The 17,263-nt window shown below is 36.0% G+C and overlaps 3 protein-coding genes across 3 annotated transcripts; 1 reads left to right on the forward strand and 2 right to left on the reverse strand.

The window, feature by feature from the left end:
• Positions 1 to 7,779: 7,779 nt before the first annotated feature.
• LOC106380147 (1-acyl-sn-glycerol-3-phosphate acyltransferase 2-like) lies at positions 7,780 to 11,334 on the reverse strand. Its single transcript, XM_013819955.3, has 11 exons — positions 10,766 to 11,334; positions 10,378 to 10,500; positions 10,187 to 10,226; positions 10,029 to 10,102; positions 9,696 to 9,755; positions 9,407 to 9,484; positions 9,107 to 9,265; positions 8,854 to 8,979; positions 8,571 to 8,663; positions 8,363 to 8,449; positions 7,780 to 8,290 (listed from the first exon to the last, which is right to left on the reverse strand). The coding sequence occupies exons 1-11, from the start codon at positions 10,841 to 10,843 to the stop codon at positions 8,054 to 8,056; spliced, it is 1,155 nt and encodes a 384-aa protein (XP_013675409.1). The 5' UTR covers positions 10,844 to 11,334; the 3' UTR covers positions 7,780 to 8,053.
• Positions 11,335 to 12,803: 1,469 nt separating this feature from the next.
• Positions 12,804 to 15,165, forward strand: LOC106382822 (adenylosuccinate synthetase, chloroplastic-like). The gene is made up of 3 exons (XM_013822899.3): positions 12,804 to 13,242; positions 13,765 to 14,769; positions 14,842 to 15,165. Exons 1-3 carry the CDS (start codon positions 12,946 to 12,948, stop codon positions 15,010 to 15,012), a joined length of 1,473 nt encoding a protein of 490 aa, XP_013678353.1. The 5' UTR covers positions 12,804 to 12,945; the 3' UTR covers positions 15,013 to 15,165.
• On the reverse strand, positions 14,984 to 16,925 carry LOC106380148 (dehydration-responsive element-binding protein 2F-like). The gene has a single exon (XM_013819956.3). The coding sequence runs from the start codon at positions 16,813 to 16,815 to the stop codon at positions 15,841 to 15,843; it is 975 nt and encodes a 324-aa protein (XP_013675410.2). The 5' UTR covers positions 16,816 to 16,925; the 3' UTR covers positions 14,984 to 15,840.
• Positions 16,926 to 17,263: the final 338 nt, after the last annotated feature.

Below are 17,263 nucleotides of genomic sequence, written 5' to 3' on the forward strand. Positions count from 1 at the left end.
TAAAATAATTATCCGCACGGTTGTCCAGGTAAAGATCTAGTTTTAAATTAAAATATAGATGATATGTGTTTAAGTTATAACTAAAGATAAGTGAATAATTTAAATCACTTTTGTTTAATATTTTATTCAATTTTATTTAAAATATGGATATTCTATTTAAATATGAATAAAGATAATCACAACTATAAATTAAGATTTAGTTTATAAATTATTAATAAAACCAGATTTGCAATTTAAACAAACAAAAATTTAAATAATCCACTAAATTAGAATATCCTGTTTATAGAATATCAAAAAATTCCTATAAAAATTTCCCTAAAATTTTTTAATATAGAAGGTTTGTTTAATACTATTAATAAATAATAAAGATTTATATTTTTAAACAAACCCAATATTTTTATCTTTAAAAAAAATGATTTACAGTCTTTTTTAATCTTACCATTTAATTAACAACACGCTAAACCCCCTCTATATATATTAACATACACACTAAAGCTTATTGAACAATTTAATGAAATTTGAACTAATTTTTTTTTTATGTGTTACAAGTGTTAAAATTATTTGGCACTAGGGTCGGTCCGGGCTACGCCTGGGTTTTCTGTTTAAATTTTACTTTTAATTATATATTTAATATGTTTATTTTAATATAAATTTTAGAATCTATTATAAAAATATAAGTAGCTATAGACAAATATAAAATAATTTTAAATCATTCATTTCTTTTGTCTTATGCAATTCTAAAATTGTAGTATCCACTTTTTTTTTTGTTATAAGAAACTATATATAAGGTGAAGAGCAGAATGAGAAAAAAATTAATTAAATTTTAGGTATAATACTTTTTGATCTGTATCCAAAACCGATACAGATTATTTAAGAAAATAAAAGGTACCAAACATAAATTAGGTAAAACAAATACAAAAGTAGGCTAATAGCATTATTATTGCATGTAATCACACATCAAATCAGATCAAAAAGTCACTAAAGATGCAGCTCTTTCCCTCCAAACGTTTTCTCAATATGTCGGTAGATACTATATCCATTAATGGGAACACAGTCTATAGTATAACTTTCAAACCATAGAGAAAATTCGGCAGTAGGCTCCACTTATGGATTTGACAGACGAATCAAGTCTTGATGACTTCATCTCTGTGCTCCATACCAAGACATATTATAGCCGAGGGGTTTCTAGTATGTCCACTTCTCCATCTGCTTGGACAATATGAACTTAGTGGATGCTTCAAACGTCATTCAGCAGAATTGAGAAGTTGATTGTGCAACTCTTCCCATATCACTTGAGGATCACCACAATAAGCACTGTGCACCGTTTGATCTTCCCAGCTTCTGGATGTAAACCTTCTTCGCTGTGTTTCTGAGCAACCAGAGCCATGCCTATGTGTTACAAAAAGAGGTGACTGCCTCAGGCCCCTCTTCATATGGTTAATTTTAGGGCTCCATTTTTACATTCAATTGGTCTAAAAGTATTTTTATATGTCTACGTTTATTAATACTTTTCTACAAATTTAATTATATCATTTTTTTCTGGTCTAATTTTTTCTGAATCACTGGGGGGTCCAGTTCGGATGTCATGTCATCAATTCGTGTAAGGAGAGCGCAACACCTGTCCCGATATATAAAACACGGTGCTTCATTTAAACTGAAGTTTTTTGGGCTTTAACCGCTAGGCTTATCACTACAAGAAAACACAAATTTTACGAGGGCAGTTTTCCTCGTGACTTCGTCGTAAAAGCAGTGTTACGAGGAATTAGCGAGGAAACCCGTTTCGTCGTTATACGTTTGTCGTAACGCATATATCCTCGCTAATTCGTCGTAACGTAGCGAGAAAATAATTTTGTCGTAAAAGCAAAGAAGAATATTTCGTCGTAAAGACCACGTAAAGCTTCCACGTAAGGACGTCGCTAAATTTCCTCGTAAATACCTCGAAAGCCATTCCTCGTTAAAGCCACATAACTAACTCGAAAGTAAATACTCGTAAAGTAAACGTAAATACCTTGATAGCTTTCCTCGTAAAGACCACGTGAATTTTGCACGTCATTTCCTTGTAAACATTTCCTCGTAAAAACCTCGTTAAGCTTCCACGTAAAGAAGTCGCAAAATAGCTACGAATTTACTTCGTTTCGTTATTTTACAGAAATAAAAAAAAATATAATTAAAAAAATAATTTAAATAATTTAAATTATTAATAAAATTAAAATTCTAAAAAAATCAAAAACAAAATATTTTATATATAAATAAGTTTTGAATTCATAATACAAGAACCGAAATTAAAAAGAACTAAGGGTCGTTAATCGCCCGGTAGAATTCATCACTCCTCGCCGTTACATCCGCCTCGGCATGTGAGTCGTCGGTTGGTAACTACCCGGCTCACCGAACATCTCTCTGTAATGGGCAGTAAGTCTACCTTTTCGAACCTGAGAAAAAAATTTAATTTTTTAAATTTCCGTCAACAGTATATTTTCCAACATTATCCACTTAATCAACACTAAATAACATAAGATCCGTAAACTTATCTAAATTCCCTATACTAACCACCTAATCTACCTAAACTAACCAAATTAGAGAGGAATTAGAGAGGCTTACCATTGCAACGAAACAGGGAGGAAGTGGAGAGGAAGTAGAGAGGAAAGAAAGAGTGAGCGCTCGGGGTGTATATATAAGATTACATTCCGTCGCAAATTCCTCGTAATTTTACGACAAATTACAGAGGCCCGTGTTTTTTTTTACGACGAAACAGCGAGAGATTACAAAGGCCCGCGTTTTATTATACGAGGAAGTTACGAGGAATTACAAAGGCCCGTGTTTTTTAGGTACGAGGACGTTACGACGATTTTGCTTACGTGGAATTACCGAGGAAAGCTTCCCTATAAATATACCTGTAACTCTCCTTCTCAACCCACACCCAAACTCCCAAATCACACCCTATCTCACTTCATACTCTCAAATCCAATCATATTCAAATTATAAATATTTGAGAAAAAAGGAAGAGAAGAAGATATTGGAATTTATGTTGGTGAGACTTAAGTAATATAATTGGTGGAAGTCTTGCCACGTGTAAATCCAGTATATTTCTTCTTTTTCTTTTTTTTTTCTAGTTTTTACGGTACGAGGTGTTTACGACGATTTTGGTTACGAGGTGTTTACGACGATTCCGTCCTACGTGGAATTAAAGTGGGCCGCGTTCATCATTTACTTTACGTGGTATTTACGACGAATCTCTCCTACGTGGTATTTACGACGAATATGTCCTACGTGGTATTTACGAGGAATTCGATGTAAGTTCGACGTTAACATACGAGGAATTAACGAGTATTCCGTTTAAATCCCTAAAATCCAAAACCCCAAACCCCATATTCCTTATCTTCTACTTCATATATTCCAAACCCTATCTTTATTTTCATTCCAAACCACAATTCCTTATTTTCATTCACTCAGAGAGTCTTACGTGGAATTAGCGTGCCCCGCTTTCTTTATTTTTTTAATTTCGTCGTAAACTCCTCGTAGCCTTACGACAACCTTACGACGATTTTGGCTTGCGTGGAATTAGCGTGCCCCGCTTTCTTTATTTTTTTTAATTTCGTCGTAAACTCCTCGTGGCCTTACGACAACCTTACGACGATTTTTGGCTTACGAGGAATTAACGAGTATAACGTTTAAATCCCTAAAATCCGAAACCCAAACCCCATCTTCCTTATCTTCTACTTCATATATTCCAAACCCCAAACCCATCTACCCTTGAACCTCAATCTATTCTTTCACCTTAAACCTTATTTATAATATATTCCAAACCACAAACCACAAGTCCTTATTCATAATTAAAATAAACTTTCACATTACCTTATTCATAAATCAAACTCTCACATTATCTTATTCATAAAACAAACTACATAAAATCAAATACATCAATCGGATACATCAACATTCTCGTCATCACTAGAAACATCTTCATTTTCATTAAAGTCGTCTTCAACAGCTTCGTCTGTGGCATCGTCGGTAAGATCTTCGTACTCGTGATTATGCGGATCAATGAGAAGGATGTCATCAATTTCTTGGTCAGGTTCGTTGACTTCATTTATATGTTCTTCTTGCAATGGTGGTTCTTCTCCACTGATAATTCGTCCTCGAGGTGTAACTTTGATCACAGCTAACCAATTTATACCCGAATCTCTCATTCGAGGGTATGGAAGGAAGCTAACTTGGTCTGCTTGTGAAGCTAAGATGAAAGGCTCGAATTTGTTGTACCTTCGTCCATCGTTGACATCAACTACACCGAATTTGTTAGACCGAACACCGTTGACGTAAAGTATTTCGTCGTAAAGAACTCGCGAAGTTTACGTGGTATTTACGAGAAAATAGTGTTTCCTCGTAAAAGCCACGTCAATTTACATCGTCTTTACGACGAAATTGTTTTGTCGTTACCTTACGACGAAATAACGATGCTTCTCTTTTTTCACGTACTTTCCTCGTAAAATCAACGTACTTTTACGAGGATTATTTTTCCTCGTTAATTATCCTCGTTAAACTTACGTTTTCTTGTAGTGTATATCTTTTGTATTTTGGACTGATATTTTCTTTTGGTTTGGGCTCTTTCCTTCCTTCTACGACGGCTCGGCGACGTCTGCTCTTCAGTCTCTTCTTCCAAATCTCTGAGACGCTTCTTCAACCTCTGATTATTTTAAACCGACCATTGACTTCCTCTACAGATTCGTAACGCCTCTACGCATCACTGAAATCAGGTAATTAAGTTTCTCCACTAACTCCTTCAAGCCACCATTCAATACGTCACATTTAGTTTCCCTTACCTCAACCTCCTTTGGACTTAGAGATATTAGTCCTATAAATAGTGCCGATCATTTCGTCAAAACCAGTGCCTCACTCAATTCAGTCTCGCCGTTCTCCGCCAATTCAGTCTCGACGTTCTCCGCAGACAGTGGCCACACCTCTCTTTCGTTTATGGAAGCACGAGATATGAAGAAAGGAGAGCTAATGGAGCTGACAACTTGACATGCTCTTGATTGATGAAAAGGTTGGCCTCTCCATCTTCTCTGCATATTTTTACGATTTAAATTGTCGTTACTGATTATATATATTCACCATCTTATTCATCCTTCTTCCTCTTCAGTCTTCACAGTCGACGCTCCTCTAGGGCACCACTTCAAACTTTCAGATTCAACCATCGCCATCCCGGACAAGAAGGATAGATGAAACTTTTGTTGTTGTCTCTTTGGTGTCATTTTGATTTGAGTGGTTTCTGGTTCCTGACAAACTTCAAGTTGTGATTTGGTTTTGTTAATTAGAGAGTTTGCTGTAAGAACCGATGATCGAAGCAATGTATGAAGAATAGTTGGTGATGCAATATAGCTTAAACCAATATCAGGATATCTTTAACAGCTTTCTTGCTGAGTTTTCTGAGCTCTCTGAAACTGTAAGCCCTTATTTCACGAGAAAGCAAAAAATATTAGACAGTTTCTCAAAGTGAATGTTGTATGCTAATGCTGGACGTGAACTTCCGTGATTTACTTCACAGGATATGTAACATATTTTACTATGTGGTAAGTGTGAGAGGAAAACATTTATTTATAGTAACAATATGGAGAAGTAGATTTCATCTATACTTTCAAACCTTCTAACCACGAAAAGTCCTAAATATAAATCTTTAAGCACTACTATTGTTGTGCAAAGATAATTTTGTTAATGTCTTGAGAGAGTTGAATTTAAACCTTATAATGCTCTTAATTCACATATTATGAGAAATTAGATAAATTATCTCCAAGTTCCAACAATATGTTCTCCAGGTTTGATTTAAGACCAAAACAATTAATTTAAGACAAACGTAATATAATTTACCATTGGTCACTTTTACTATTTAATTAAATAGTTTGAAGACTTTTTTATTGTTTCACAGTTTATGTTATTTTCAAAATCCAATATAAAAAGTAAATCAATTAAAACAAAATTGAAAAACAAATTTAGAATATAGTTTAGAGAAATTTGCTAGGATAGCTTTTTTAATTTATATTCATATAAATGGCCTTCAAAGAGGAAAATGATCAAAACAAATTTTATTAAAGGGTAAAATGTATTTTTATGATAGGGTTAACTAATCCACATTTAGGATTTAGAGTTAAGGGGTGAGTTTTTGAGGATAGGGTTTCAAATTTTAAAAAATAAAATTAAAAAATAAAAATTTCAATATAAAAAAGGTATATTTTGGTCGTTTTCTCTTTGAGAACTATTTTTTATGGCAAAAACTTAAAAATGTATATTTGAGATAATTTTCCTATAATTTATCATTGGTCTATTTTAATATTTAATTAAATGCTAAATATATAAAGATATTTTTCTTAATATTTGTATTTGTCAACCAAAATACTTATAATTTGAAAAAAATAAATATTAAACATAATAATAGATATTTAGCCTACAATTTACTCTTACATTTCAACCACAACTTAAAAAATACTAATAACTTCTCACTTATATATATAAATAATCAACTATACTAAATATAAAATGCACCACATAAGTTATTATATGATAATAACTTCCAGTACAAGTGTACAACAACATGAATACTCAGAAAAAGATGATGTAATGTCACTCCAAGAAAAAAAGCATAACTAATTATCAACATAGCATGTTTTATTTGGCATTAAAAAAACATGTACAAAATTTAACTAATATTTATATTTTTGATTAATAAAAATTTATATTAAATATTTACTCTAACAATTTAAACTATTTTTAAATATTTATCCCGTCTATAGGGCAGACCGGCCTTACTTTATATATTAGCTTTTGAATATTCACTTATTCATTGTTTTCTGTATATGTTTTATTTTTCTTCATAGTTCTTTCATATATTCTTCTTATTCATTTGGTATTATGATATTGGATACTTTTATAACTTTGCAATTACAGTTTTAACTTCTTCTTTTTTAATTATCATGGGTGTGATTTTCTGGGTCATCATTCTTTGCATACATGTAAACAATCTTAATAAATACTTTCATTAACTATTTTCATATTATTTTTTACTAACTCAACAATTAGAAAAAAAGTAAATTTTATTTCGGCCCCAATTTTTAGAATTGCCTAAGGCTCCATATAGTCTAGGCACGGCACTGTGAGCAACCTGAGTGTAAGAAAATGTATAAACCAACCTTTAGAAGCTTACCACACATTAGAGTCATAAGGGCAACAGCTTTAAGAAAGTGTATAAACCAACCTTCTGTGCTCTCATCCTCATTATCCATCTCAAGGTTATCTACTCCACTAGTGAACGATGGTTCGTCCTTCTCAACGTCACAAATTTCCTCATAACCTGCTCTTCTGTTTCTTGCTTCTTACGTTTCTGTGCATCTGCATCAAGATGATCAGCCTCTATACCCTCGGCCTCATCATAATTATCTGTTTCATTTCCAGATTTTGGACCGGTCTCTTTGTCAACCTTTATCCCTTTGATTCTACAGAGCATTTTCATGTGAGTGTCTATAGCATGCTTAGCATCTTCCAACTTCCTCAAAAACATAACCGTCATTGTGTCTGGCAAGTCTGCTTCAGTTATATCAGTGTGCTTCGGATAATGATCAGGCTTATAGAGATTTTTAAGCTTGTGAATACGAACTGCGAATGGTATTACAGACACTTCCATATGTAACTTTCACCCATATGAACTGCGAATGGTATTACAGACACTTCCAAACTCTTTATAATATCTGCTACCGTAATCTTCCTCAACTTATCAGTAATATGACTTGCATAAGCTGCAAAAATAAGCTGTTTTCGATAAAGCAAGTCTAAAGATCAATCCCAAATTCAAATCTAATAATAGAAACTATCCAGTTATACAAGGACTATGAACTTAAGAACAAACAGAAAATCCTAAGGTCTACAGAAGTGTAGATAGTACTGATAACTGGACAAAAATCGATGATATTAAAGGATTTCACTTTGATATTTTTTTTTTGGTTACTTATAACAAAACTGACAAGCTTCTTGTTGTGTATGTCGTTTGATCTGTTAGAATCATCTTTTTTTACTTGTCCTTCTCCACATCTGTTTGGGAGAATGATCCTGCGTGGTGATGGTCATTTGTCTTGGCTGGGGTCCAACGCTCTGACTGAGAGGAACGGATCAGGATCTGCATACAGAGAGTGATGACACCTAGACCAAGTGCCGACAACGCCATGCCTTTCCATGAGGAAAAGAGATCTGACCAGTGTAAGAATTTAATTGCTCCTAGAGTTAGTAGGCAGGCCCATGATAAAACCACCTGGAAAAAAAGATGAAGAGGTTTGTGAGCTTTTTTATGGATAGATCCAAAAGAATGTTTTGGGAAACTCACTGCAAGAGACTTTATGGGACGGCCAATGTTCTGCTCCTGCTGACCAGGGAAAGTGTCTGCCGCTATGTGTTTGTCTAACAGTGCATCCTGTACCACAGAGCCGAGATAAGATGAGTGTGTCCAAAATGAAATTTTCTCTACAAAATCTTGACCGAGTATGTTGCCATCAACAGAGAAGTAGAAAAAATCAGTAAAATAATATTTATACCTTAGCCACAAACTGATTTATGCACCACTGTGCAATTGCCTCATCTGATTCAGGCAAGTCTTTCATCGAGTGACACTTTATGTGAACATGCACCTGAAACCAGCAGCAATGGTTTAAATGAGCCCTATGATTTCTACTAACACATTATGAAAGCAAAGGTGACATTTCATTCATCAAAGTGTTATATTCGTCTCAGTTGAATAATGAAGTGAATACTATGTGAGAAGAGTGCAGCTAATATATGTTACTTAACGAAGACCTATTCTTGTTTTTATTTGCTTACCACAGAAGGCTGTCCTCTGAATAGTCTTAGCATTGTTGGGGGTGGAGAAGTTTTTGGAATAGCCACGGTCATATCATAAATGGCTGGGACAAATGAACGCATATTACTTACAGTTGACACAAAACCCTGAAATAAAAAATACAAGCCAAGTTTATTATCACGGCAGAAAACACAAATATATCAATCACCAAGTCGATGTGATGAAAGCATAAGTATAAAAAAGATCCACAGCTACAAGAACATTCAAACTTACTTTGGTACGAGGAATCAAGACATTACGAGGGATAGGCAACTCAGAGGACGCTGCGTATTCTTGTGCTGCTTTAAGTTTTGTCTCTGTAAAGCGGGTTCCCTCCACAAAAAGGGCTAGCCAGAAAGGCTGAGGGAAGTCTTTCAAGCGTTGAAGACCTGACTATAATTTAGATAAACAGATATAATTATTCATGGTCTGTAAATGAAGATCCTGCATCTTCATGGTTATGAGGTATAACATAAGAGTTTTACACAGAAGCAAAAACGAAATGAGTTGCACAAGAAAAATATAAACACATACCTTTATTGTGCTTTCATCCTTTGCCCAATTTCTTTCCAAAAACAGAAACTCTGAGAACCACATTGACCAGCCTATGACCTGTATATGTGTGACAGTTCTATGTTTATGAATACCTTAGAGTATGTGACAGAATAAAAAGGAGAAGAAGTGTATGAACCTAAAGCAATTATCTTCTTATCAACAGTTATTGAGTTTCTAACTTAAAGCAGATATTCAGAAATAGAACTCAAGACTACTGTTTTTTTAAGAGATCTAGCAAGCAAAAAAGTTAACTAATAAATTCACATACTGGAAGAAACTTGTTAGACTTCTTCGTTACAGCTAACGCACTTCCCAGGCAACCTGACCTCTGCATCGAAATAAAGACATGAAACAATGAATTACAAGATGTAAGCAGCATATCTGGACTCTTTAAGAGCAGACACGATGATGCAATATTCTTTCTTATCTCATCAGTGGATCATTCCAAAGTGTAACCTGCTACCTAAGAAATCTATATTAACTAGAAACTAGAAAGCAAAATACATGGTCCCATTGTCTATGTTGATTCCCCACTTATGCATTCAAGCCAAAACGATTGTTTGAAACAAGACGCATGAAACACCAAGATTAAATCATGTACCTGAGCCAGAATCCATCCCACAAGCCAATCGATATCACTTCGGTGATTACAAACGACAAGAGCATGTTCTTTTCCTGAAAGAAAAGTAACAGTCAAGTTACAGATTAGAACATAAATAAAATAAAAAATATTTTGATTCCCAATAAGCAGGAACTTACCCATTCGACTGAGGGTCTCATCATCAGCAAACACTTTGATCTAGGGCAAAAGGAAAAGCAAGTCTCAGGGGAAGTCCAAGGTCATGTGCAAAGTAATTAAATAAAGGGATGGTCTCAATCTGTTCCGTGACTTATATAAGCTACCGTAACAAAAAAAATGGTATTGTTACTAAATCGGGAAAAGAAGATACCTTGACTCCTGCCCACCAGTCAACGATCCAGACAAGCTCAAGCCACAAAGTTTCTGCGACCACCCGGTTGATTTTTCTGTATGTGTTCTTAGACAGGGGTCTAACGAGTACATAACAAATTGCCTGAAATTAAAAAAAAAAATTTATAAACATCAAACTGTAGCAAACGAAGTATAAAGACAAGGCTCTTCTAAGCTTCTAGGCATGGAGACAAACATCCCCTTAGTATAGAGAATCAACATAACTCTCAAGGAACTTGATACAGTACTTAAACCCTAAATATGAAGAAGCTCTATTCAGCGTACGGAAGCCATATAAAGCAGTGAATCAATACGGAGAAGGTAAAGAAATATCAGAAGAGAGGTTCACGAGGCGGAGTAACTAACACCTGAAGGAGGTTCATGAGGAGACCAGAGATGAAGAAGAGAAGGCCTAAAGGCACTATTACAGCTGCAGCTATTGCCATGTAAACTAATATGACAGGGAATGAATCAACGACGGAGCAAGTTCCCAATAAGGCAAAACTCGTTCCGAGATTTACGTAAAACTAAACGGCGAGTTTGAACACCCGACAGCTTGCAAATTTATTGATTTGATTTATATAAGGAGATGACACTTCAACACTTTCTTAACACGGAATGGGCGTTACTCTCATTATTTCAGTCTAGACCCTCAATTTGTTTTATATTTTTCATAAGTCCGTTATCTTTTATAATCAATCAGATGGACCCTTTTGTGACTAGGGAAAGTATCCATGCGTATAGCAAGAATTGATCTCTAGTCTACAATTCTATATATGCAGAGAAATCCTCCACTACAATACCAATAAATACTTGATTTAATCAAACTTTTACTTTCTCAGAGTTTCCTCAGTTTTTTTGGAGTTCACTTCTTTGTGGATTTCATTTATTTCAGTTCAAATACTTGGCATGGTTCGGATTGTTTAATGCGGTGTAAATAAACCATGAACTGTGAGAATTTTTTATTTATATATTCTATGTGAGAATATTTTGAAGTTGGTAGAAACCAAATTATACTTAAAAGTTAAAACGTTTAATTTTTTTTTGACTGTGAACACCATGCTTTATTGAACCGGTTCAACTGGGTTAGGCTGAACAGCTAATCCCGACGGAACCATAACATTTACATAGAAAAATTCAGAAGCTTTCACACAAACTCCTTTCGCAAGGAGATCGGCTCAAGCATTAAACCCACGAGGGATAAAAGACAAGGAAAACAATGTAAATAAAAAAAACGAGTATGAAAAAATTCTTACCATTATGAACCAAAGATGGTCAAAAATCTTCTTCTTCGATCAGCTTTACCATTTGCAGGCAATCCGATTCGAAATGCATAGAATCATGCCTCAAGTGAAGAGATGATCGCATAGCCCAGAGTAGCGAGTTCATCTCTGCGTGCAGGGGAGTAAGGACTTGTTTCCCCCCCCCAAGGGAGCCAGACATCGTGGTCCCATCTTGCAATTCCATCATGAGACCACCCCCAAAAGTAGATTGATTGGTAGCCCAAGATGCATCAACTTGATATCTCGGTTTGCGCAACCTATTCATCTCCTCCTAGTTCGATACGAGTGGGCGCTCCTTCGCCTTTCCTACTTTCATCGCTTGTTGTGCCACCATCCACTCTTCGCATTCTTAAGTAGCTTTGTGAAGAGTATACAAGAGTGACGCCTTGACTCTGTTAAAGAGTTTATCATTCCGTACTTTCCAGACGTACCACATAATCCACGGGAACTTATTTAGACTTTGCGTCGAAACTCCTCTTGGTGGGGCTCTGAGCAAGAGAAAATCAAAGTTTTCATAGACTGAGGTACTCAAGAACAGTCCTGGACGCGATGGAATATCCGACAAAGCCCACATTTGGATAGCAAGAGGACATTCAAAAAGTAGATGATTTATCGACTCTTCATTGCTTCTGCACCAATACGTTTACTTCTTTTACATTTGAAGTTCTTTGATGTATTTTTTATAAAATAATAGAGTTTGAATATACATATGAATATTGGTGAGGTGGTTGATCTCTCTAACCAAGTTTGATTTTTTTATATAAACAAATGAAAAAATCAAAAAAAGAAGTAAAGAATAAATTTAATCTTTTCATGTTATATATTTCTAGCTGCATTTTTGTTCACTGATTTGTTAATGTTCTCCAACATGTTGGAGGGAAAGGGGAAATAGATAATCTAAAGAACAAATAACAAGGAATTTCCTTATGTAAGATGATTTGTCTTAATTCATGTAACATATATAGTCACATGATGTTCTCTGTTTTGTTCTGTGTGCTAGCCTGACTTCGCAGGCTAGTTATGAGTTAAAGTTAATGAAATACCAGTTTTAGGCACTAATTTTTATATAAGAGTTTAAGAACATCAATCTACCCGGTTCGGTACAACTTTTGTTGATTCAGAGAACATATTCCATGATGAGCCAAAGGACACAACGGTCATTTTAAATTCACCTGAACACAGTTCGAACAAGCTCTTGTCGAGTGCCGGCGAACCGAACCCTAACACTTGAAACCCCTTGCTTCATCCTCTCTCTCTCTCCAAAGATGTCTCTATCCTCTCTCTCTCTAGACACCAAGCCGAGATTCGCTGTCGGAGTTCCACACCACCGCCGTTATCCTCATCCCCACCACCCTCGCAGCTTCCTCCCCTGCTCTCCTAAACGTCTAACCGTCTCAGCGTCACTGAGCGTTACAGCTGATTCAACCACCACCGAGCCACTCGAACGGATTGGTGCACTGAGTCAAGTCTCAGGCGTGCTAGGTTGCCAGTGGGGAGATGAAGGCAAAGGCAAGCTCGTTGACATCTTAGCTCAACACTTCGACATCGTTGCTCGCTGTCAGGTAAAAAGTTCACACCTTTATCCTCAGATTCTTTGTGATCCTTTCGTTAATCCTAGAGAATCACAATCATTAGTATTGAAAGTTGCAAACTTTGTATAGAGGGTAGTTGCAAAGTTCAAGTCTTTATTTGTTTTGGATTGAAAGTTAATAACTTTGTATAGAGAGGAGTTACAAAGTTTAAGCCTTTCTTTGTTTTGGATTGAAAGTTGTTAACTTTGTGTCAAGGGCAGTTGCAAAGTTGAAGTCTTTCTTTGTTTTGTATTGAAAGTTATTAACTTTGTTTCATGGGCAGTTGCAAAGTTTAAAGTCTTTATTTGTTTTGTATTGAAAATTTGAAAGTTGTTAACTTTGTATAGAGGGCAGTTGCAAAGTTTAAGTCTTTCTTTGTTTTGTATTGAAAGTTGTTTAAAGGGCAGTTGCAAAGTTTAAGTCTTTATTTGTTTTGTATTGAAAGTTGTTAACTTTGAATCAAGGGCAGTTACAAAGTTTAAGTCTTTCTTTGTTTTGTGGTTTAACCATTAGGGTGGAGCTAATGCTGGGCACACTATATACAACTCAGAGGGAAAGAAGTTTGCTTTACATCTTGTGCCTTCAGGTATACTCAACGAGGACACCACTTGTGTGATTGGCAACGGAGTTGTGGTGCATTTGCCAGGTCTCTTCAAGGAGATTGATGGTCTTGAGTCCAACGGCGTTTCCTGTAAAGGAAGGATCTTGGTCTCAGACCGCGCTCATCTCTTGTTTGATTTCCACCAAGAGGTTGATGGTCTCAGAGAATCCGAGCTTGCAAAATCATTCATTGGTACGACCAAGAGAGGCATTGGTCCTTGCTACTCTAGTAAAGTGATAAGGAATGGTATTAGAGTTGGTGATTTAAGGCACATGGACACTTTGCCTCAGAAGCTTGAAGTTTTGCTAGCGGATGCAGCTGCGAGGTTTAAAGGGTTTAAGTATACTCCAGAGATGCTTAGGGAAGAAGTTGAAGCGTATAAGAGATACGCTGAGAGATTAGAGCCTTATATAACTGACACGGTTCATTTCATGAATGATGCGATTTCTCAGAAGAGGAAGGTTTTGGTGGAAGGTGGTCAAGCTACAATGCTGGACATTGACTTTGGTACTTATCCTTTTGTTACTTCCTCTAGTCCATCAGCTGGTGGGATCTGTACCGGTCTTGGTATCGCTCCAAGAGCCGTTGGTGATCTAATTGGAGTGGTGAAAGCGTACACTACAAGAGTTGGTTCAGGACCATTTCCTACAGAGAATTTGGGACCAGGTGGTGACCTTCTGAGGTTGGCTGGACAGGAGTTTGGGACTACAACTGGTCGTCCTCGTCGGTGTGGCTGGCTTGACCTTGTTGCCCTGAGATTCTCTTGCCAAATCAATGGGTTTGCGTCGCTTAATCTCACTAAGCTTGATGTACTTTCCGACCTGGAAGACATCCAGCTGGGTGTGGCTTATAAGAAGAGTGATGGCACTCGTGTTGACTCCTTCCCTGGTGATCTTCGCCTTCTTGAAGAACTGCAAGTAAGTGTTGATCTCTTGTAGTATCTGATAAAGTCTTGAAAACTCTTGTTTAAATGTGAAAATGTATGTTAGGTGGAGTATGAAGTGTTACCTGGATGGAAGTCTGACATATCCTCAATAAGAAACTATGCTGATCTTCCAAAGGCTGCACAGCAATATGTTGAGAGGATTGAAGAACTAGTTGGTGTGCCCATTCATTACATTGGTATTGGACCTGGTCGTGATGCCCTTATATATAAATGAGTTTTAGGTTAGGCTTTTTTTTTTGGCTCTTCCACAGACTTAAAGATTTGATGAAGCATCAAGTTACTTGAGATGATTACTCGCTTTGTAGTGACTAATGTATCTGCTGCATTGTTTGAAGAGTAATAACTAATAAGGAATGAGTTTTGTTGATTTTTTTGTAGTTTACTCTTTCATGCTTGTTCTTTACTCTATTGATACAAGATCCTTTTCAGCCAGTCAGAAGATGTGTAGATATTGTTTAAACATTTGCTGAAACGAATAGGACAGTCTCTAAGACTAATGTCACGGGGATAATGCCTCCCACCCTCAGATTCTGATTAGTCTTGGCATTGAAACCTTTATTAGGGTACTAATGCATCATGTGATGAGTCTTTATGTGTTATTCGGTTTTGTCGTTTTTATGTGTTATTCGGATTTGTCGTTTTCTCTTCTTGACAGCAAGTTTGTGCTGCTGGTCTATTTGAAGGCACATCTTGTTTTACAGGTAGATATTTATGTACTGTTTGTTATCCATGGTAGGTAAGCTTTTGTGCATGGTTACATGCACAAAACATAACATTCTTTACGACTCTGACTTTTCACTACTTTTTAATTACTCTTGATCTGAAGGTTAGAGAAAGGAAAGAACATGCTTAATTAATATATTAAAAAAAAAAAAACAGAACAACTCGTTCATATTCAGAAGTACACTGACTCATTAGACTGCACTCTGAGCATATCCCTTTTTCTATCCATGCAGCTATCATGTTACACTAGTCCAAAAAGCACTACACTAAGCCTAACTCCACACGTGTACTTCTGAACCTGATCCACAAGAAGTAACTCTCACTCATCTAAGCTTCCACAGAAGTTCCAGATGGAAGGGAAACCTAGATCATCCTCTAAATCATCATAGCTTCCGAAATTGCTACAGTCGAAATGCATTGCTGAGGTTTCACTTCCTGGCATCTCATCAATCATTGTCTCCCAGCTTAAACTCTGATCTGTGAAAGGACCTCCACTTTCTTCTTGTTCTTTCCATGGTGGAGTGTAATGACTCACTGCTACTTCACTTGCTTCTGCTTGACTCTTATCCTTCAAGATCCCCATCTGCTGAAGAAACTCGTTCAGGTCCATCTCTGGCTTCTTCTGCTCATCAAGAAAGCTAGCAGAGGAAGGGCTAGAAGAATAGGATTGAGATAGAAGTCCGTTTCTCTTCAGCTCATCTAGTCTTTGCTGGATAATGTGAAGACTAGGCTGAGCATTCACGTTAAGCAAACCACGAGAAGGGAACATAGAGATGAACTTCTTTGAAGGCACCCATTTAAACCTCTGAGTATTGTTCACAGAAGGCCCTTGTTTCCTCTGAAGATGAGGTAAGTTGAGATAAGCGTCGTGGCCAAAGAGTTTCAAAGCGGCTTTGTCATAAGCCATGGCTGCTTCTTCAGCTGTAGCGAAAGAGCCGAGCCAGAGTCTTGCCCTCTTCTTGGGCTCTCTGATCTCAGCCACCCATTTGCCCCACGTTCTTTGCCTGACTCCACGGTACCGGCAAAGAGCGTTTTGTGGACCGCCTTTGCCACGAGCAGGACCTTTCTTCCATTGTTTCATTGAGGATGGTTTCTCCATTTGTGTGTTGCAGAGAGTGTAGTAGAAAGAAGAGAGGATATGATGATTGATGATGCGAAACTTTAGAAAGAGCTGAGTGTGTTTAAATAGTGTCACGGCTCTCTTCACTTCACAGAGAATTGTTAATTTTTTGTTTACCCGCGCATGTGACCGTTGCTTTCTTCTGTTATTTTGAGAGAGAGAGAAAAGTCTCATGTCTTCTTCTTTTCTTGTCGGAAAAGATTATTATCCACTTTGGCAATCCATTAGAAACGATTAGAGCATCTTAAAAAAGACACTATAACTTCAGATATAGAGTTTTAGCTCTCCAAACTTTAAAACTTTAAATTTTGAAGTTTTTTTTTTTTTCATTTTGATCCTTACAACTAATTATACATAATATTTTATAATTCTTAAGTATTTTTCATTCATCGTTTTGATCCTTAAAATTTTTCTACATCATAAATATTTCAAAAAAAAAAATTAATTCAAAATTTTCATATAAAATAAATAAAAATTTCAAAATAAGATTATAATATTTTAAAACTAGAATTAGACAACAAGAATGTTACAAAAGAAACTTAATTAAAAAATATTTTAAAAGATACATGAAAAAATAATTATTACACAAATTTAAATATTACAACATCAATAATAGTCTGGT

The sequence above is a fragment of the Brassica napus genome, chromosome A4, assembly GCF_020379485.1.
Source record: "Brassica napus cultivar Da-Ae chromosome A4, Da-Ae, whole genome shotgun sequence".
NCBI classification, from domain to species: Eukaryota; Viridiplantae; Streptophyta; class Magnoliopsida; order Brassicales; family Brassicaceae; genus Brassica; species Brassica napus.

Excerpts from the sequence above, each read along its gene's own strand:
- LOC106382822 (XM_013822899.3), top strand. The coding sequence starts at position 12,946 with ATGTCTCTATCCTCTCTCTCTCTAGACACCAAGCCGAGATTCGCTGTC. Across the intron at positions 13,243-13,764 it reads ACATCGTTGCTCGCTGTCAG|GGTGGAGCTAATGCTGGGCA; the intron begins GTAAAAAGTTCA and ends TTTAACCATTAG. Across the intron at positions 14,770-14,841 it reads GCCTTCTTGAAGAACTGCAA|GTGGAGTATGAAGTGTTACC; the intron begins GTAAGTGTTGAT and ends AATGTATGTTAG.
- LOC106380147 (XM_013819955.3), bottom strand. The coding sequence starts at position 10,843 with ATGGCAATAGCTGCAGCTGTAATAGTGCCTTTAGGCCTTCTCTTCTTC. Across the intron at positions 9,756-10,028 it reads TGGGATGGATTCTGGCTCAG|AGGTCAGGTTGCCTGGGAAG; the intron begins GTACATGATTTA and ends ATTTCGATGCAG. Across the intron at positions 8,450-8,570 it reads TAAATCAGTTTGTGGCTAAG|GATGCACTGTTAGACAAACA; the intron begins GTATAAATATTA and ends TCTGTGGTACAG.
- LOC106380148 (XM_013819956.3), bottom strand. The coding sequence starts at position 16,815 with ATGAGACTTTTCTCTCTCTCTCAAAATAACAGAAGAAAGCAACGGTCA.